At 39.5% G+C, this 23,233-nt stretch overlaps 1 protein-coding gene across 4 annotated transcripts in view; it reads right to left on the reverse strand.

Moving 5' to 3' along the window:
- Nucleotides 1-398: 398 nt before the first annotated feature.
- The window catches only part of LOC124252815 (glycoprotein 3-alpha-L-fucosyltransferase A-like), a 34,504-nt gene continuing 11,669 nt past the window's right edge, over nt 399-23,233 (reverse strand). Inside the window, exons 1-4 of one of the 4 annotated variants that reach the window (XM_046686492.1) lie at nt 15,394-15,452; nt 8,534-8,957; nt 2,389-2,447; nt 2,020-2,124 (exon numbers count right to left, since the gene is read on the reverse strand). In XM_046686492.1, the coding sequence (XP_046542448.1) occupies nt 2,431-2,447; nt 8,534-8,957; nt 15,394-15,435 (483 nt within the window). In that variant the 5' untranslated portion in view covers nt 15,436-15,452 and the 3' untranslated portion in view covers nt 2,020-2,124; nt 2,389-2,430. Of the gene's footprint in view, nt 455-2,019; nt 2,125-2,388; nt 2,448-7,076; nt 8,958-15,393; nt 15,453-23,233 lie in introns of those variants that run through there. The other 3 variants (XM_046686493.1, XM_046686490.1, XM_046686491.1) reach the window with 3 other exon arrangements.

Here is a 23,233-nt window from a genome sequence, read left to right on the forward strand (position 1 = left end):
AAGAGCCAATGAGAGGCAGACTCTCACTGATGACTGTCACTACACAGGCTGTCAAGCAGACGTGATTATACGACTGATTGGCATGCATTTCGGCAACATGTAAAATATAATCAAAGACAATCCTAACAGCAATTCCAGTGAAAAGATGGAATATTTTGCTGCTGATATTCCACTTTTGTCCATTATGTGATTAATATCCAAAGAAGCAAGATAAGTAGTTCAAAGGAGGGCGATAAAGGAAAATGTTAGAGCACTGTGAGAGAAAGTGGATGTGACACTGTCAGCTTGGGATGTTCTGTCTTCTTGCCGATTAAGACTGACTTAATCAAGTCTTGTTTCTTTAACTTATTTTATCCCACACTCATTTTGTTTGGGGTAATTAAGATTAAAATGTTCTTTCTCAGTGTCTGATGGTTTTGTCAGTTGGAGGTACTCTGTCAACAGCTGATATTGCCTGTCGGAGAGAGACGAGAAACGGCCTAAATTATTTCTTTAGACATCACCGCATTTCTTAAGAAGCTGTTACGAATAGAAATAGTAAAGTGTTGCTGGCGAAAATGTTCCTTTGCTGTGACACGTCTGATTCACATGGTGTCCTCGCGGAGTAGGAGAACAAGTTTATCCAGCACGTGCTTAAATACAGCCATCTGAAAAGAAACTGATAAACATACAAGGTGCTGGTCAAGCTAGAATAAATTATGAAGAAATGATTGATGACTTTGTTGAAAGACGTTGATGGATTATTGTTCTGCAAACCAATTGGACTCTAAGATGTGAGCAATGCCTTCAGAAGGATTGATTTCACAACAACTTCAAATGGTAGTTGATGGTTTCCTGTTTTAAATGTAGCTACTTGGTGACATGTGTTGGAAAGAAATGATGAATCGGATATGCATTTGTACTTATAAGTGCTATACTCAAAAAGACTATCCACAGGTCTCCAGCGGTATCGGGTGTAATTGGACGTAAGAAGATGTGGAGAGGATTGGAAAACACATGTATGGCCTTATTGATAACCGATTCAGTTCGGAGTAACGGTTTTAAATGTAACATGCCCATTCCTAGAGTTTCTTGTTATGTCTCTGAGATCAAACGTACAAAGAAGGACCCCTATTATGCAACACTGAAGAGTTTAGGGTAGGAGAACAGACTCCCTGTAATCGGATTGTTTTAGAACACTGATCAAATCCGATTTCACACTTTGGAAAATCCTTTCCACATGTGTTGTTTTTTCCTGATGCAGCGTGTTGCAGAGATATTTGTTTCATCTGTGGTGAATGTATGAAGACTCGAATGAAAGGGTATCCTACACTCAAGGGTCTAGTGTACAGTAAGAAGCCCACATGAAGCCAGTGGATACTTGTACTTTTCACTTAAATTGCTGTTAACATTCAAGAAGAATCTTTCAATTGGGCATTTCTTTGAGGTTATTACAATTTAATGAAACAAAGGGTATTCCAATATACAAGTCGGTATGTTGTCTTATCATTGTGATAGACTGTTACTTTCTCATAGAGAGTACATGAAAATCACAACTTGTGACTGGTGTAAATGTCTATACTTCTCCTTTTCAAGGCAAAATCCGTCTACCCCAACACACCTTAAAGTGTTGTCTCATGCTTTTTCAATAATAACTAACATGTACAAATGGAAGAAGTGTATCGATGAGCGAAACAGTAAACCATCAAGAGCTAAATGTGGAAAATCACACTATTGGGAGAAATATCTCAATGTACAAAAAGCAAAATACGTTTTGCTTTCCTTAGTAGGGTGATATGTACGCAGTTTCCACACAAGTGTGAAAACAGCCATGTACAGATTTTTTTCAAGAATGTTTTGAAGTTTTCTTTCGTGATGTTTGGTCAGCCCTGAAAAGGGCTATATAGCCAATGTCTTGAACATCAGGCTGTTTACTCAATACTCCACTGAGTCAGAATCGCTCTGCTCTGAGCTGGTGTCTGCATCCAATTGAGAGATGTAGTATCTGAGTTCTGCAATTCTCTCAGCCTTTTCACAAGCATACTCGTAGAATGCATTGCGAACCCCTTCCACTGTTGCCATTCGGAGCCTTAAGTTGTAGCGAAAGGAGCGATGGTTTTCTTGTCGTGCCTTGTCATAACGAGTCTGCAACCCCCCCAGCTTGTCATTAAGAAGGACCACTTGTTCGCATGCCCTTTTGAACTTCATCTCAGTTTCGTTAAGGCGAGTGTTGACGTCAAAGCGAGAAGTCTCCATTTTGATGCTTGTAAGATCTGTTGGTATGATGGCCAGTAGAAAGTGGTTGCGGCCTTATATTACAGCACTTGACACCAATTTGCCAATCATAATACTCATCGCTCTGACACGGCCATTATCCTAGATGTATATTCAGTCATGTGATTCAAGAGCCAATGAGTGTCTGAGGGTTTTTTGTCAGTTGGAGGTAATCTGTCAACAGCTGATATTGCCTGTCGGAGAGAGACGAGAAACGGCCTAAACTATTTCTTTAACCATCACCGCATTTTTTAAGAAGCTGTTACGAATAGAAATAGTAAAGTGTTGCTGGTGAAAATGTTCGTTTGGTGTGACACGTCTGATTCACATTGCGTCTTTGCGGAGAAAGAGAATGCGAACAATGCCTTCAGAAAGATTGATTTCACAACAACTTCAAATGGTAAATTATGTTTTCCTGTTGAAAATGTAGCTACTTGGTGGCATGTGTTGGTAGAAAATGATGAATCGGATATGCCTTTATTTATATAAGTCCTATACTCAAAAAGACTATCCACAGGTCCCCAGCCGTATCGGGTCCAGTTGGACGTTGTACATGTTGAAATTGGAAGAAGTGTATCGAATAGCGAAACAGTAAACCAGCAAGAGAGAAATGTGGAAAATCACACTAATGGGAAAAATATCTCAATGTACAAAGTCCAAAAAACGTTTTACTTTATATATCAGATATTGTCTGTTCAGTGCATTGCGAACCCCTTCCACTGTGTCCATTTGGAGCCTTAAAGGAGATTACTAAAGAAAACAAAACTTTTCATAGAGGTGAATTCATTCTAAAATTCACCTTCCTTGATTAATATTGAATAAGAAGTCTGTAAAATCGCAATTACAACACAAAAAACGTACTCGTACTTCCGTTTATTACGGAAACACTCGAGAGTTAATGAGTAGAGGGGTTATCATGTGACATGTGCCTGTTGCTGATGGCTTTCTCTTTGATTTTACCTCACAACTTAAGTGTGTCCATGGATTCTGAAGCAATAAAAGATGTTCCTGAATCCTGATGTCGTTTTTAAGGTGGATGTTGTCAATACGATCCGATTTTACATCTTGCAAGACAATCTTCCAGTCAAGGTGAAGAAGAAGAATTAATCGAAACGGAGGCACCGCATGATGTTAAAATAATTTTTCAATTAGACCATATAGTTTATCAGGAATATTATTTGTTAGCAAAATGTGATACAGTCCAACCAGCACACCCACGCCTATAAATAAATGACCAGTCGCTATGAATATATGTTGTTGAAATGTGATTGCAGTTCCTTTCGTGTCAAATGGGTGACTGCAGGTTGTGTAGCATTTAGAAAAAATGATTATGCTTGAGACGAGGGAAAATAGAAATTATCTGTTACAAAAATTACACTGGAATTATTTGGTTGAAAAGAATTAGGATCCTAGATCTGATTAATAACGTTTCAAGTTTCCATACAAGATCCCATGCTGGTCGAGCAGCGATAATATAAGCGACGCAAATAAGTTATTACCCGAAAACTAGTGAATTAGAAAATACTAGTCAGGACAATGTATATTTCCCTAGTTTTGCTTATGTAAATAGTTTTGGTGCTCGGTCATAACCTTAGAATGACATCTTGTCGGCCAATGAGAATACACAACAACTTTCACGGCACACACTAGTGACACTACTGGCTAACACCGAGTCTGAAGCCGACGTGCATAATTGGACAAAATGGAAAACAATGAATGTACACGTACTTGATGATTTGCCGTCGTATTCGACAAGTTGTCGGGTAGATTGCACCATTTGGGGCTCCAAACCGGAACGAACGTTATAGCGAAACATTTTCAAGCTTATGTGAAATCTCTTACTGATTTTTATGATATGCATCTAATGGGTACCAGTCGAACTACCTCAGCTACAAAATGTCCCACCAAATTTGTTCATTGATCCTAATTTGTTCAAATATATTTCACAGTGATTAAATATATACCGTAAATGCATAGTTTTTGTCAACTTTGATATAATGTTCTTCTGCGGAAAGGTCACTTAAGTTCCAGCGGAATATACATGCGGGCCCACGAAGAATTGAGCTATTTTACAGACTTCAATGTTATCACTATGTCTTGTGTTGTTGATTGTTGTAATATGCCGGACAGTTAACCGGACCACTCCATTCTGTCCTGTGAGATATGTAGTTAAGCCTCTCACGCTTCAAAGATTGCCGACTTCTTTCATTTTAGGAGAAGAAGAAGAAGAAGAAAATATTTTTATTTTTGTGTCACATGTTATATATAAAACATACATAAACTTAAAAACATTCAATAAAATATAACATCCGGCCATATGGCCTATGAGACACAAGGCACTATATTATATATAAAACAGATAGTAGTAAATAAAATATCACAGCTTTGTAAGCAACAATGGAGTGTGGTATATATATTTAATTACATGACAGGGCACGCAAAGCCACTCGGTAAAATGCGTGTGTAAACATACTGACAGGTGCTCAGCCATCCGGTTATACGAGAATAAAATGCACATAATTTAGCTTTTTGTATGTGAATATGAAACCGGATTTCCGGATAAGTGAGTGTTTTTACAACATTGTGAATTCGTTTTGAGGAATTTTCGTTCGGAAGGCGAGTTTTCCGGATATCTGAGGTTCGGATAAACGGGGCACGACTGTATTCCTAACCATGGTGACGCGTGGTCCTGTGCTCAAAACTCAGGTCACAAATCGGTGAAGTTAAGCAGCGTCGAGCTCGGATGGGTGACCGTGTCCTTGGATGGGTGACCGTGTTTGGCAGCTTGAGTTTCTAGGACTTGAGTCCCCACAACGAGGCACATGTGACACATGTGGTCTCACCTTAGGCAAGTGAGTTTGTTAAAAATTGTCTCTGTTCACCCAGCAGGAAATGGGTACCCGGTGGAAAAAGTCATATGACTATAACCTTCTAGCGCCTAACAGGCAGCTTGGGTTATCCGGGGTAATAATGTGCTGTGCCTTGATTGTTAGCGCTAGTGTGGAGTTTGGTGCTATGTAAATGGACACATTGTTATTATTATTATTATTATTATGTGAAGCTCGACGTGGGTAAAGCTGTTGATTATGATGATAGTGGTGCTTTTATACACCAGCATTATATTCCCAGTAAGATAACGACTATTTGTTTGCAGGACGCTACTACAGGTATATCACTGTGTGTTTCATACTACAGGTATAGTTAACATGGTAAATCAGGTAATAGTCAAAATTGAAACTCAGCTGAATTCGCAACACGATATTAACGGGGCCTACAATGATTTTGTAAAGTTTATACACAAAGAATTAGGTAAGTGTGCTTTGTCTGAATCTGCGACTTTTCTATGTGTCCGACAGAAAATGTTTTAAAAATCACTTGCTTGATAACGGTGTTTGTACCTACACCGAAACGGCGCACTCGTTGCAATAAAAAAGTTGACTATCCATAGAACTTGGTTTCCATTCATCTATAAAACTTCTAAAATGTCTCTCAAAGGAGCAAATGTTTTGATAGAAAGCTTCGTAAATGTAAACGTTCTAATCAACTGGACGAGCAGCGGCGACTATTGGATAAACATAACGATAAAGATTCGCGCAGTTGTTGGAAAACTATCGGTAAATTAGGCATTGCTATTTGCTTCATTTGCTATCCCGCAGGAAGTAAGTGTAAATGGAAACGTGACTATTGTTTTCTGTTTGAGACTGATAATTCCTCTTGCTTTGATGATGCTCACTTACAGCGACTTCGAGATGAAATGGACAACGGTCACGTGACGAGTGACAGAACGTTTGACACCAGCGACCTCGATAGACCAATAACGTTGGCGGAGGTTGAGTGCGCGGTTGCCCGTGCTAAACGTGGCAAGGCTGCTTGTCCAGATTGTTTACCTGCTGAAGCTCTATAAAGTAAAAGATGTGTTGATCTTTTATTTAGACTGTTTACTTTTTGCCTTGAAAACCATTAATGTCCGGATATTTCGTATACCAGCTTTATAAATCCTATTAAGAAGCCTGAGGGAGACCCACGTGATCCACTGGGTTATCGCGGTATTTCACTTCAGATATCCTTAATACTAGGCTCACAAAGTAGCTAGAATTTCACGATGTGTTGGTTGAGGAACAGAATGGCTTCTGATCCAACCGTAGAACTCAAGAACATATTTATAGTCAACATTCTGTAATCAACAACAGAAAGGTAACTAGGAAATCTACTTTTGTGTGCTTCATCTATGCTATGAAAGCGTTTGATAAGGTTGACAGAAATTGTCTATGGTTTAAACTGTTAAAACTTGGAATCAAAGGGAAATTTCTTTATGCTGTTCCATCTATGTACAATAACTCCAACACTCGTGCACGCATAAACAACAGATATATTCATGTAAATTACGGTGTTAGACAGGGTTGTGCAATGTTACCCACTCTGTTTTTTATTCACATTAATGACATGGCTGAAGAAATCAACAATCTCAATTGTGGTGTCTGTCTGTCTGTCTGTCTGTATAACGTACAGCGGATGTTAGATTGCGTTGATAATTGGTGTAAACGCTGGCGTTTGACTATTAATAATAAGAAAACTCATGTCATTCATTACCGACCCTGTTGTTTCAATAGATCACAAGTTGTATTAACAATTGGCTATCACTATTGACTGTAACAGTGCGTATAAATGCGTAGCTCTTAAGTTTTTAACGTTATTAGTAGAAACTAATTGTAGAAATTTGTAAACTGAAGGTGGTTAAAAAAGGACTGATTTAATCATTTAATTCTTTGATCACTGTAGATTGAGCATTCTATGATAAAGTGATATTCGTTTTCTATTTCATCGCTGTTACATTTTATGCATTTATATAGCGAGGTTTGTCATGTTTTTGCCAGTTGAAATACTCAGCTTGCTGACACAGCGCTTATCTCACTTCTATACTCAGTGATGTCATTCAGTTATCAATCACAAGCACACTTTCAAGGAAGGATGTCACAGCTGAGGCTGTCAACCAGACTCATGTTTATGCAAATGAATGGTATTGTTTCCAAGTTTGCAAGGCGTTTCATCGTTTCGACTAAAAACAGTAGGACACTATACCGTTCCAATTATTATTTTATTCCCCTGCTATAAGAAAAATATCCAACTGCATTTGGAAAGCCTTGTCGTTTTAACATGATCAGTAGCCAGCGCAGAAACTGTTAATGGGTCTTTTTAGAGCTAATGAACTAACACAAAGGAAGGCTGAAAACTTTAAAATTCCTACTTTAGATATGGTTGTGTATTTTCGGAGATTGATACAAGAGCTTGACAATGAATTAGTAACGTGCTTCATATTTGCACCTATAACAGCACATTGTTTTGCTTTTACTGGAAAGTAAATAAAATCTCTTTAACTTTGCCCCAAATGGCATAATATCTCTGTTGTCCTCACAGACTACCGCGCTTATGGGTGATCAGTGTTATCCACTTAAATCAGTTGGTGAATAACATTTTTCTTTCGACAGCCACTGGTTGATATCAGCATAGGTTTGCTTAAGAAAAGGTTTATGTACCTTTTCACACAGACCACACCATGGTAATGGAAAATATACTTTCAACGTGTCCTTTTCTTTCAACAGTTCTATATAGGCTTTATCATTGGTCAAAAGAAAGTTCAAATAATATCCTAGCTCTCTTATGTTTGCAAAATCTTTTGAGTCTATGATATAACCACCTCCAAACAGATTCTTATAATTTGGGCCACCACGTACCACAGGAACAACATCATGCAAAAATGTTTTGAAGAATTTCTCAGTCACATAATTCTCGCAAAAGGAATTTTCAAAAGCAAGAAAAAATTTATAGGATTTTAACTTTTCATAACAATCTCTACCGCATTTGGCATCGCCACACTTCCCGAACACATCTATATCGATGTACCTCTCCAATTCTTTGACGTATTTCTCTCTTTGGCTGTGTGAAGCACAGCGACTAACGAACCATGCAACACTGTTTGTTTTTTCTTTTACCAACTTTTCATAGTTTTTCCCTTTCAAACCGGATGGCCTTTTCCGTACGATCCCATAAGGCCTCCACACATCCGAATCTGGACGATAGGTTATTGTCCAGTTGAAAGCGTCTTTCCATTCGGAAGGTATTGTTAAATATGTTGGTGGTTCAAAGGAAAAGAGAGCAAACATTTGATTGGCTGATCTGGGTGGTGGCGCCCCCTTGTGTAGGTTAAATCCATCAACAAGGACGACATCTGCTTTAGGGAGATCTTGACGATCGTATGATAATGTACACATTTTGTACTTACAACCTCCAAACAATTCTGAACCCTTCTGTCTTTTAATCCATGCTGGTGCATTGAACCAAACAACGTAATTCAACCGCTTTGGACTGCTAGGTGTCATTGTTGTTACTTCTTTGACGGTTGAAGGAGCCTTCTTGGAACCAGAAGTGTGCTCATATTGTGCTTCAGTTATGATGTCATCAAAGTTTTCCTTCAATGTTCGCTCAACCCATTGCTTCCAAAATGATGGACTTTCACGGAGCAAAGGAGTTTTAGCTCCTTCAGGGAACTCAGAATCAAAGGGAACAATTTGGTTAGCCAGCTTCCTATTTTGGATTTGTTCGAGTCTGGCTATTTCCCGTAAGCTGAGGACGAAAGTTGCCACTGCAAAGAGCGCCGTTATGTAGATGTGGTGTTTTCGAAATTTCCCCCATACCAGTGGAATAATCTGAAATTTAAATAAATATAACATATGATATATATTTCATTTGTAAAATTCCTGATATCCACCACCCCTCCCCAATGTTGCTCAGTGGCGCTGAGGACAAATTATGCGCACAGCGCAGACATAGTTATATGAGAGGCTATCAAAATGTAGTGAGCAGAACCAAGAAAATGATACAGATGCAGCTGTTTTTATGTTTCTACATATCTGTCAATCTCAAGCAAATTGATTCTGCTATGTTCCAGCCTCACGATCCCTATTTTGTTTGACTTTTTATCTTGGTAACAACCCAAAATGCAAAATCTGCAATAAATGCATCATAAACTTCAGGAAACAAAATATGCTAGAACCATTTTGGTTGTTTGAGATAGGTAGAAGTCCGTTGGAATGAAACTTATATATTAAAGTGCTGAAAGAGCTTGCTTTAGAGACACTAGCCACCCCTTTTCTGATGACGTAATCATAAGGACATAACTTATTCTATTGTTTCACTTATTCATACATGATGCCAAGGGTTCAAACTAGATACTGAATGGTCACACAAGAACCAGCGCTAAATATATTGTAAACAGTGCCTCGATACAATGTGTTTGAAAGATTAAAATGGGCGTGTCTTTAAAAACAGTTCCCGTCTAAACCTAAATCAAGCAATCCAAATCTTTGACTGTTGATTATGACGAAAAGTCATCCAATACCATACTGAACATATTTTATGTGATATTATCTGAGGACATACCATCATCTAAGGGGTACCAAATGACATCGTGTTTCATTTTCTGAAATTACTTTACAAATATTATGCCCTAATGTGTTGTGATGACTAATATCTCGATAACCACATTACCAACACATGCGATATTTTGGATATGGCTTTGCTAATGATTCCTTCATAATAAAATGGAAGCTATTCAAATATTGGAGCTAGGTTTACTACTTTTTGATAGCCCCTCGTGTTACTCAAGAATTTTTATTTCAACTGAAGCTGCCTGTGAAACTCTAGAAGGTTAACAGTCCTAAGACCATTTTATACCACCACTTATCCATTCACTGCTGGGGCAATAGAGACATTTTACAACAAACTCACTTGCCTCAGGTGAAACCAAATGTTTCAGGTGTGCTTCGTTATGGGACAGGACTGAAATCCCAAACACAACCTGGAATCAAGCTATCACCCATTAGAGACCATTTTTGCTTAACTTCAACAGGTTTGTGTCTTTGGCCTTATGCACAAGACTAAACACCACCACACACATTAAATATATATAAATTTGACCATAAAAGCAATATTATCAGTCATGGGAAGCGTACTGCCACAAACAACAGTTGTCGCGTTTATTCCAAGCACCTTAAAGGCACAGCTGTGTGAAGTAATGATTATATATATATGCGATGGGATGGGGATTAAGGAAAGGAGTGAGTGAGTTTAGTTTTACGTTTTAGACAGTCCAGTGATCAACAGCACGGGGAAAGGAAATATTTAATGTATTGTAAGGGGAGAGTTGGGTGTCTTTACTCTGCACTTTTTATGAAAATATGTCCTTGTTTAAAATGCACAGGAAATACATCAGAATACACTGGTCTAACAACAGTTGTTTTGTCTCGGGGATCGCCACCCATAATACATTGATTACTGGAATTCTTAGATGTCATTACATACCTGTGTTGTGGAAATTGACTTGAATATATAGACTTTCACGTGTACGATGTGTACTTTAAACAACCAGTCGTTAAAACAGGCCGAAAGTCTACAACTGAGTGTGTCACTCTGAGTAAACTTTAATGATATTTTTCAAATTTTACTGCTTGGTCATTAGTATCCCTTTCAGTTGCACATTCTAGACGGTCAGGCACAATCTGGTTCACAGTGAACCTTCCATCACAATGGTTGCACGTAGAAGCCTCATCCAAACTGTTTAAAGGTGATATTGGCGAGCAAACTGACATCTTCGCAAAATGGGGGCGGTGGGTAGTCTAGTGGTTAAGGTGTTCGCTTGTCACGATGAAGACCCGGGTTCGATTCCCCACATGGGCACCATATGGGACGCCCATTTCTGGTGTCCCCCGCCGTGGTATTGCTGGAATATTGCTATTTGGTTACTTGTGTACAATAAGTCTGTCTTTTTGTAAACAAAACGATGGTTTTTGAAGAGTTTAGCTAAACCATCGACCCCTGTTTTACCTGCTTTGCGTTAGAAAACATTCTCCCTGATTACATTCACACTGCTTAGTTTGTCATTATTATAATATTATATTAAAAAATTGTTGAAAATACACCTCTTCAACGGAACGCTGATAGAAAGTCTCCCTTATAATTAACGAACATTAATGGGTATTAAGAAAGATTATTTCTCACAGTAAGACATGTGCTAGACCACACGTTTATTACTCTCACGCCCTTTCCATTACAAAGACATCCTAATCCAGAGCTTCTGATAACATATTGGATATGCTCCCTTAACAACAGAAACCCGGCAAGCCGCCACGAGTCGTCTCCCTTATAGTTAAAGAATAAGAATGCATAATTCCTCACAGTAAGGCATATGTTTGTGGTGCTTTTGTGTTGTGTGTTGAGACGTGATGTGATGTGTGGTGTGTTGAGTTAAGTGGTGGTATGGAGTGGTGTGATGTTGTGTTGCGTTGTGTTGTGGTTTGTGTTTGTGCGGTGTGGTGTTCTGTGGCGTTGTTATGTGATGTTGTTTTTGTGGTGTGTTGTGGTGTGTTGTGGCGTTGCATTGCGGTGTGGTGCGATGCAGTGTTTTGCGGTGCTGTGTTGTTGTGTTGCGTTTATGGTGTGTTGTGTTGTGTGTTTTGCTTTGTGTCTGTGTTGTGTTGTACTGTATGGTGTTTGTGGCGTTGCATTGCGTTGCGGTTGCGGTGCGTTGCGGTGCTGTGCTGCGCTGTTGGTGTGTTGTGTTGAACTGTGTTTGTGGTGCAACGCTTCGTTGCGTTGCCCTGTTGTTGTGTTGTTATTGTGTGTTGTGGTGTGGTGTGGTGTGTCTGGAGCCCAGGTCTCAATTCAAAGTTGGTCACGGAGTGCTTGTGTTGGTAACTGTGTTTTGCAGGTTGACTGCAGAGAGTTCCTAGCTCTTCTGTCCAGCCCCACAACTAAGCGCGCGTGATACATATGGCCTCACCTTAGCAAGTGAGTTTGTTTAAAATTGCCTCTATTTCCCCAGAAGTGAATGGGTACCCGGTGAAACAAGTCATATGACTGTTAACCTTCTAGCGCCTCACAGACAACTTCGGGTTATAATGTCTTAGCATCTTGATCATGCACAAATGCGTGGATGTAGGCGCTTTATAAGTGCCCAGTGTTTATTTGCATTCTTTTTCACCTTTTTCACTACCGCGCCCTGTACGAACACATTCTAAAACAGGAAACGTAGAAACCAGCGCACCCTGCCCCATCAATGGCACCTGTGACAAAGACATGCAATGGCATGTCAATTATTCATTAGCAGAGACGCGGGAACCAACTGCATTTGACATCAAGTTGTCCATTTCCCTGACTCGCATCAAAACGCGTGGCATTAAAAGCAATATACGAATGCACAATTTGATAAATGAAATATATTTTATTCAGTATCTCGACCATGTAGATTACACAGTGTTTGCAAGTTGGTCGGGTTGGGTTCAACGTCAAGGGCTATAGCACAGCCAGTGACAGGGTGAAGGGTTATCAACATTCCTGATGTTGAGGATAGGTTGTCCCAGCTTTTCAAATTTCACATTTTCAAAGTGACTACACTACAAGGGCGTATGTTTCATATTACAATGGATGCATGGACCAAAACGAAAAATCCAGTCACTTTGAAAATTTGCAATTTGAGAAGCTGGGACTACCTGTCCTCAACATCATCAGCGACGTCGATACACTCTTCACCATGTCACTCGCCGTGTTGGGTGCATGTATCCTAGGACAAATATTCATACACTGGACAGTGGAGTAAGTGAGTGAATGAGTTTAGTTTTACGCCGCATACAACAATATTCCAGCTACATGTAAATACTCGAGTCTGGACCAAACAATCCAGTGATCAAACAGCATGAGTATCGATCTACGCAGTTGGGATACCAAGACTTGTGTCAACCAAGCCAGCGAGCCTGACCACCCTATCCCGTTAGTCGTCTCTTACGACAAGCATGGGTTACTGAAGATCAATTCCAACCCGGATCTTCTCGGGTCTGGACAGAAGAACTACACAGAGAAATAAGAAATTACAGACATGATAGAACGATTAAATCTACTAAAGCCCGAAACAGACATGTAAAATCTTGCCAAATACGTTTATTATTGAGTCCAAGGCTAAAGTTAATGCTTTCCCTGTGTTTGCTAAAACGGAACTTTCATGTAGATTTGACAGCAAAGTTTCGTTTGACCGTCAGCCTATTTCACGGTCCCCCCTGATGGCACACCTGCTGTTGGGCAACAAAGAAGAGCTTCTAGAAGTATACTTGCAGCTGTTATTTCGTCAGTGCTTAAGTACGAATGATAGACGAACATTTATGGTGGAAAAATGCTCTTCTTAAGTTGAAAATGAAAATGAAATTCAAACCTATTACTTGCTTCATTCAGGTCTTTCCCGTTACAGAAAGTACTGCACAGAAGGACAAATAGAATGGTTCAGGGACTGTGAGACACGATTATGGCCAATGAGTCTAAAGCTTCTTGACATGTGCACAGCTAGAATGATATGTCAACGATCCCGACCCTCCCTGCACCCTATCACTCGGTAGTCGTTTCTTCTTCCGCCCTTGGATATGTGTAATTATCGTGGACAGAGAACCACACAGAAATATATGGAGATAAATGCACCAGTTCTTTTCAAAAGATTGGAAACATGTTTGAACGAATAAAACAAACTGAAGCTGAAAACAAGAATGAAAAATCTTGAAACAGAATGTAATAAAGAAAACTTTGAAATCTAGTTGTTAGATATCCTACGAAAAGACGAGTTGAACTGCGAAAGTCTTTAATCATCAGATGGTCTGCACCACGTGGCATGGTCCAGCCTAAAATGATACCCGAGACCAACGGTTAGTCTATGAATGCATAACATTTTCATGGAAACAATGTATTCCCTTTCAAGCGCAAAGGAGCCACAGTGAGATGGCCATCCAGAACCCGAGGAATCTAGATTTGCTTTATTTTGGGCTTCAGCATTGACGAAAGGGCTGGCCGGAAAGGAAAATAATGCGGTTGAGTGCCTGTGAGACAACAAGCACCTCAATGTGTCCTCCGATCCGAACATATTCCGGCCATTGCAGGCGATAGCAGATAATACATTGTGAGGCAAATTTTGAGTGAGGTAAAATCCCATATTTCTTAACATTTACTTGCAGTTATTGTTGTAACTAAATAATAACTGCCGAATGTCCGATATAAATGTGTGAAGCAGGGGGGTATCGCACATCCATAAACTTCAGCTGGTACCATGTTCTCGTTTGACTTCTGAAACAACCCACATCTTACATATCTTAAAACCGACGCATCACCAAATCCCGCTATGTATGACATATCCAAGAGCAATCCATGGAACGGCAGCCAGAATTACGAATCCTATTCGTCTCGGACAGCGACCCTCCCCGAGGTGATTGACAGTTGACCGAGCAAAAGGATTGGTTGTCCAGGCCATTTTACGTTTGAAAACCTCGACCCTTATCCAGATACTTTCAGGACGCTCCCCAATAGGACCCGTAAATGATCATGGCACTTCGCGAGCCCTAAATACTTCTGGTGAGAAACAACGTTTCGTACCTTTTCGAATGGACTCATGGTTATCAATTGACAGTAAGAAACCGATAACCCTTGCAGGAATAAAACCAAATTCCGATCAAACCATCCCCAAATTAGGCCAACTATTACGACTGTCAACAGCTGTGTCAGCCAAGGATAGTTGTACATTTGGTCCGGCCGAGTGAAGTCATATTTTTGCGGTCGCACAATTTGGAACCAGAACTGGTTCTTGAATATACGCTTCCGCGCGCAAAGGAAGCTGAAAACCAGCTTTGAACCGGAAGCAGCGCCGCGCAAGATTTACAGGCTCCATTATTCTGTTTTAATGATTCGTTTGTCAAATGCTCATGTAAACCTAAAAAACCCGACGGTGTTGCGTTTTTGTGATTTGTCTGCATTTCGATTCAATAGCGACATTCTGACTCACCCTACAACGGACGTATTCTGATGTTTTTTCAAAACAGTGTTAAAGCGATGATACTGTTGTTATAAATTTAATTCCTTGTAAATGTTGATGTTTTACTTACATTAACTAGCAACAGGGACAATATATCAATTAGATTATTTATCATGCAGAATGACAATATATCAATTAGATTATTTATCATGCAGAATGACAAAAAAGGATTTTATAAATTGATAAAAAGTGAACAATTATAACATTTTCAAAACCTCTTTAAAATAACCGTTTTCAGCACTTACCCCCGGGCGCTCCATGATTGCTAGACGACCTCTTGCATCCATTCCATTGTAACATTTGCAAGATGGAAAATGATGTAACGGGCGCTGTTCAAATGTTTAAGCAAGTTTACACAAAGCATAGTTTAGTGATAACGTGTAATTACAGTCCAAAATATCTTTGCATGGTTAAGCCTTAATACATACTGCACCCATATAAACCTCTTGCCAAAGGACAAAATTGTTCAAGATACAATTATAAAATGCAATAAAATGATATTTAGTGCTAATCAATTGTGTTGCGTTATCTTTCTTTATCTGTAACGAGTATGGACTATCCCATTCTTCACTAATAGGTAATAGGTGTGTGCAGTCGTCTGTGACCTTATGTGTATTGGGGTGTGTAACAACTGGCATGTGTAACAAATGGGAGGATACCGTGGGTGAAGCTCAATGGCTTCAGAGCCATGTCGAGATGGCATAATTTACGCGACGCACATAATTTATGTCCCAAAAATCTAGTCAGGACAATGTATATTTCCCTAGATTACCTTATGGAAATGGTTATGGTGCGAGGCCATCATTTGAATGTCAGCCAAGGAAAATAGAGAACAACTTTCACGGCTGATAATCCTGACAATAACTAGTCTGATGATCTTTAGTTATTTTCTCTGACCATGTTGATTTTGATAGGGAGTAACAGTGTAAATTTGGACATAACAGCCAATTTCTACTGAAAAGTAACACTTCTAACTTCAACGATGCGAAAAAAGTATCGATATATTCATCGAACAAAGGAAACAAGCTCCGCCGACGAGGTAAATAGTTTGGGGGGCAGTTTTCGACCGGCATAACAGTAACTAAAGGTGTGACGATATATCAATTTCACGATACGATACGTTCGACGGTATAATGAAGGTAAACAACGAGATGAAGTGTCAACTGGAAACCATCAACACATCCTTGGCAGCAGTTAACTCACAGCTTGAAGATCTGACTACCAAGTGTGAGGGTATTGAACATGAACATGTCATATTGAAGGAATATGTGTTCAAGCTATAGGATAAACTCGACAACCTCGAGCACCAGAGCCGACGTGTTAATATCATATTCCATGGCGTCCCGAAGCGAGATGGATTTGAATCATGGCAGGATTGTTAAAAGGCAGTCAGATCGGTAATCTCTGATAATCTTGAACTTGATGATGGTAGCATGATTATAAATCGCGCCAACAGGATCATCAAAGTCCAAGCAATAATTGCTAAAATCCCGAGTGACCACGACAGACGGAAAATCTTTCAATCAGCACAGAAACTGAAATCTACATCTATGTTGATATCTGATGATTTTTCGCATACCGTGAGGGTAAAATGAAAGAAACCTTAAACCCATGATGATGGACGCCAAGAAGGATGAACGACGAACATCAGTGCGGTTCGATAAGTTATATATCGAGGATGAGGTGTACACCTATGACATCGACAAGGGGCGAGTCGTTCAGCTTAATCGACAAGGTTCGAGACCGCGACAATCACGTGCAAACGTGCAGACGCCGACCGATGACAAATCGCGTGAAACAACCTAGGATTTAGGCCTGGCCCGTGAGTCGGACTCCTGTAACGGTACATCTGACCCAAGCCGGGAGCGGGTTAACTGTATGTGCTGGAATATAAATGGACTTAAAAACAAATTACATAGCACGGATTTTACTTCTTTTTGTTCCAAATATTATATTTGCGGTTTATTAGAAATTTGGAAGAGTTGTGATAAAGATGATATTGAGGCTGCTTTTCCTTTGTTCACAGTGTTTGTGAATCACAGAGACTACAACCCAAGAGGGGGCGTTGCAGTGTGTATACATTCTACGGTTATCAATGGTATCAAAAAGGTTATTACTCATTTCAATGATATGATATTTGTTGTGTTTGACAGGAATGTATTTTCCTTTAATCATGATGTCATTTTAGTATTTGTTATATACCTCCCATAAACACATCAGCACAAACTGATAACAGACTTTGTAAATGTATTGAATACTTTGAAAGAGCGTTAATGTCTGTTATGTATGATTTTCCCGGATGTGAAATTGTTGCATTTGGTGATTACAATGCAAGAACTGGTGCTTTACTTGATTATGTGATTGATGATGATAACAGACACATACCCAGTCTTGAAGATATGGACTACGCTTCAGACACCTTCAGTATGTCACGTAGGACTAGAGACGACGTGTATAATCAATTCGGAAAGGAGTTAACCGAATTATGCGCTTCGTTTAACATTTATATGTTAAATGGCCGTTGTCCGGGTGATTTTACTGGCGCTTACACGTGCTTCCGAGGAGAAGGGGCGGGTCTGGTTGACTACTGTTTATGTTCCAGTAGTATATTTTTGTATGATAGTGACTTTTCTGTTGAGACACGATGTGACTCTGACCATTTTCCGATTGTAATGACTATGCCAAAGAAGGCAAATGAAAATATAGAACCAACACGGAAAAACATGGTTAATATATACATCAACTTTACCCAAATTCATATGGAACAATAGTGTGGACGCTTCTCTTGTCGAATCTTGCAAATTTCACACTGGCGGATTTTGAGGACTGTTGTCTGCATGATATTGATGTGGCTGTTGATACACTTGTGAACATTATTCAAGAATCTGCTCGTCTTTGTGGTCTCCAGAAGCATTCATCTACTCGACATCGTACAAATTTTGAAAATAATCAGAAATGGTATGACGATGAGTGTATTTCGTTAAAACAGAAAAAGTTTAAAACGCTGGATACCTTTAGAATAACGGGAAATAAAGAAACACTCAAAGAATACCAGCACGCTAGAAATGAATACAGACGTGTGTGCAGAAGTAAAACAAGCTTATATGAAGATGACTGTGTAAATAATCTTGTGGCCTCGAGTAATAACGGCAAATTATTTTGGCGAAAACTCAATTCTTTAACTCAGACACAGGATCAGATAAATAGTGATAACATTCCCGCTTGGGAGTGGACTGAGTACTTTAAACACGTTCTTAATCTAGTAGGCATTCAAGTGGATGCTGACAATCTGGACTCGGCAACTCTATATGAATCTAATCACACAGAGGAGAACTGTAACTACTGTCAAGATGAAACTTTAAATGACATTTTGAATTCTGATATATCAGAGAGTGAAGTAAATAGTGCTATAGATAGGCTGAAATGTGGGACTGCACCTGGCCAAGATGTGTCTATCCCCGGAAATAACCATGAAATGTTGTAGTACTTTAGTTCCATATTTGACAAACACGTCACAATTTAATTAATTCTGGACTCACAAAAGTCCAGAAACTCTCCGCACTGTGGGCACTTTCTGACAAGAGATTTGACCAAATTAAACATGCAGTTGTTATGGATATATGCCAAGGATGAAAACATGAAAAATATTTTTTCGAAAACTTTAAATTTAAACTCGCTCGCCCATGGGCAAGAATGTTTAATTTCGATCAGAATTCATGTTTTGGAGGTTGTAAATGAATGAGTGTATGTTTATAAGCATCATGACACAAATTTCAACTCATTTGGACTTAATTCGACTAACTTAGAGCGATATTAAAAACTCTCGCCCATGGGCGAAAAACATTTTGGCCCATGGGCGAGAATATTTACCTTTACTCAAAATACATGTTTTTCCATGTTTTGAAGGTTGTAAATGAATGAGCGTATGTTTATAAACATCATGACACAAATTTCAATTCATTTTGACTTAATTCAGCTAATTTAGAGCGACATTTAAAAATCTCCATTATTTACGGTAACATGGATTAGCTAATAGCGCATTGCCGGGAGACCCACATTCACACGATCACTCAACCATACCCATTGCCGGTTGAGCCAAACCATTTTCCACTCTTGTTTTCTTAAAAGTGGCTTTCCCGGGCAATAACTACCAGCACACCCCAATCCGACCATCTGTCATTAATTACCTGTCATGAGCTATCAGTTGTATTGAAAGCTCTCGCCTATTGTTTCATTACTTAATTGTTTCACGGATGGGTATGTAGTCACTCCAAATGTGCGTGACTGTCCTCTCCGACGTCCGCGCCCATCTCTCAACCTAGCAATCTCGATCCACTTTCTGCTCACTATCAAGCCATCTATAACTTCACCTATCTCTCCTACCACCTGTCTTCTCATAGGTCCGCGCGCCTCTCTATTCCTTCATTATTTCACACCAACTCTACCTCCCAATAACTACTGTCTCCTCCGAGGTCCGCGCGCCTCCAGCCACCACCGACCCCCGCCACTTCTCAAGCATCAACCATAACAAACTCCACGGTCAAAGCGCCATAGCCCTTCAGCCAAGGCCACTCAACCAAGCTTACAACTGCCTCTCAATTACTACACTCGCTCAGCCTGCCTTGCCCCCTTCAATGTTTTCATCAAAAAGTTACTTTTTAAGTTCCCAGGATTGCCAGCTAATATTTCACTCAAATTGTTTGACATTAAAACTAAACCTGTGTTATTGTATGGTGCCGAAGTTTGGGGATTTCAGACATATCTAGAGCTAGAATCATTTTATGCTAATTTCTGTAAGTTTGTGCTAGGGGTAAGCAAATATAATTCTAGTAATGCTGTTTTGGTGGAGTGTGGTAGACATCAATGGTATGTAGATTATCATGTTAAATGTGTTAAGTATTGGTGCAAACTTTTGAGGATGGATAATAGTAGGTATCCCAGGCAGAGTTATCTTTTAATGAAACAACTCGATGAATCTGGCAGGACAACATGGGCCAGTGGTGTAAGGCAATTACTTTTCAGTTTCGGATTTGGTGATGTGTGGCTGTTTCAGGATATTGGTAATGTGGATATGTTTTTAATGCTATTTAAGCAACGCATATGTGAATGTAATATACAGGAAATTTTTAATAACATAAGTACATCTGATAGGTTAAAATATTATCTCCAGTTAAAATCGTGTTTTGATACAGAATATTATATCATGAATATTAGAAACTTGGAGTTGAGGAGATATTTATGTTTGCTCAGATTAGACGAGTTACCTATTCAAACAACTATTGGTCGTAGGCAGGGTATAAATAAATGTTTGTGTTTCTGTAAGAATTGTAATGATAATGTACTTGAAGATGTTATACACTTTTTGCTTGAGTGCCCAATGTATAATTTGATAAGGAGAAAATATATACCATCTAGATTTTATGATAACTCTACTACTTGTTCTTATAAGTTACTAGTATGCAGTAAAGATCATGAAATTATTCTAAATGTAGCAAAATATGTTAAACATTGTTTGCCTCTCCGCAATGTATTATCATTGTCACTTTTACTATATCATCATATATTATTGTTCAACGATGTACATGGGCCGATGGCCTAAAAAACGAATAAACGATATATACCCATTTTGTATTTACTCGTCATTTCTCACTCCACTATCCGTGTAGATTCGTGTTAGAATTGGTATTCAACAACCTTACTTGTCGTAAGAGGCAATCTACATGATCGGTCAGGCTCGCCGACTTGGATGACACGTCATCGTATCCCAGTTGTGTAGATCGATGATCACGCTGATTACTGGATTGTCTGGTCCAGACTCGATTATTTACAGACAGCCGACATGTCGGTGGAATATTACTGACAACACAACAACAGACATCAACAACGCCTTTCTCACTCCACACTTTATATCATGGATCGGTGGTTAAGCTCCCTGCAAATCTTGTATCTGTTTATCGACATTTGACGCTTCAGTTCAAAATCCTTCTCGTGATTAATCCTGGTAAACGTATAATAATGTTGATGGATATTTCAATACCCGATCCTCACCGGGCACGACCGGTAGCCCAGTGGTTAAAGCGTTCGCTTGTCACCCCGAAGACCCGGATTCGATGCCCACACAGGGTACACTGTGTTAAGCCTATTTCTGGTGTCCCACCGCCGTGCTGGAATATTGCTATAAAAGCGGTGTAAAGATAAACCCAATAACCCCATCCTCATCGGCTACCTTTCAATGACATGTGTCCTTTAGCTATTGAAAGAGACCAAGTAAGGTCCGTATGTAGCCTAGGTCATACCTCTCATTGATGAGCGATGGAGCGTTTAACATTCAGCGGTTCTATGGTCTATGTTACTTGCCATTCAGGATTTGGCGGCGGGTTTAGACGCTATTAAGCTACGTACAAGGAAGTTCTGGTTCATTGTGGGGCCACCTGCACAAAACGTCCATTAACGCGACTCTCAGCAATATTCTAGCTATATGGCAGCAGTCTGTAAATAATCGAGCCTGGACCAGACAATTCAGTGATCAATAGCATGAGATTTGTTCTACGCAATTGGGATACGATGTCAACCAAATCAGCGAGCCTGACCATCCGATCCTTGTTATCGCCTCTTACGACAAGTATGGGTTGCTAAAGACCAATTCTAACCTGGATCTTCACGGGTTTATAATAACGGGATTACGATTATCGTTGCATATCATATATTCCAGTTTCTCTTTTATTTTACTGTCAAAAAAAACCCCATCATTCATGGGCTGTTATTAAAAGCGTTATTAATTATGATATTACCACAAACATCATCCGTAAGCTATTACAAGATATTTTATCCACACTATCTTCGTTCAAGGGTCATCAAGCTTGAATCCTTAAGCTTGGTCCTTAAGCTTCGCATTATCAATCACTACGAAAGGTACCTTGTATTCTCCGTAGGGGGCGGTGGGGTAGCCAAGTGGCTGAAACGTTCGCTCGTCACTTCTAAGAACCGGGTTCGATGCCCACATGGGCAGTGTTTGCCCTTAACCCTGAAAATCTGCAGGGCCTAAGGACCCAGAACCATAAACATTTGTGGGTCCTGGTCAGGTTGAATAGACCCTATATTTTATATATATGGGTATAATATGTGAAGCCCGTTCCCCGCCGTGATATTGCTGGAAACACTAAAAGCGGCGTAAAAGTAAACTAACTCATCGGCTAAATAATGGGGTTGCATCGTGCAGCGATTTGCTCTGGTAATTTATACGCGATTACATAACCAGACATTCATGCAAACACCTTGATTGAAAAAAGATTCTTATTCTGTTTCAAATGTCATGGTGGTTTAAGTCACGGAAATGTCAAACGCAATTTATTGAAATACCAGGTTTTATTGTCATCTGACAAAGTCATCTGTGTTAATAAACATTGCTTGCTCTATGATTTCAGACTCAGCCCTGCATATATAATGTCCCCTCTGCCTTCTTCCATAACATTAAATTTTGTTTAAAGGCGTTTGCATAATTGCACAATGACTGTAATTTCAATTTCAGCTTGCAAGTCCTAAAACTGGAGTGATGTTTACGACGAACATGACTGGTCTTGAGGTGAGTACAAAGACGATTATGTCCAACAGGTTCTGATCCTGATATAATTGTTTAATTTTCATCAACTATAAGCCTGATGCTGTCACGTGAAGAACACGCTGAGCTCCTTTGAGTTCATTCAAACAAAAATGTGCACATTCATAAGGAAGGATGTATATACTAGTATGTTACAGTCAGATTGTGAAATCAGTCATTCCGTGAAATGGCTAAAAATTTCAGTCATTTAACTGAAATAACTAAGAGGGTCAGCCATTCAACTTTCCCTACTGCTTGTTCTCTTTCTTCCTGGGTTAACCTTGGCATTATCTCTGAGTGACTTTATGTGCAGTGTTATTGCAATGTTTCACAAGCCATTTATACCGATGTTTCGCACGATCCTTCCCATGTATCCAACTAAGACATGCGTTTCGTGTTTCTGAGAGTCGGGGCCACAAAATGCGTTTTGGCGATTTGTTTCGTGCACCACGAACATTGGCAAACGTTATCAAGCACATTTACATCAA

This window comes from Haliotis rubra, unplaced genomic scaffold (genome assembly GCF_003918875.1).
Source record: "Haliotis rubra isolate DU_JTF1 unplaced genomic scaffold, ASM391887v1 Scf525, whole genome shotgun sequence".
NCBI lineage: Eukaryota > Metazoa > Mollusca > Gastropoda > Lepetellida > Haliotidae > Haliotis > Haliotis rubra.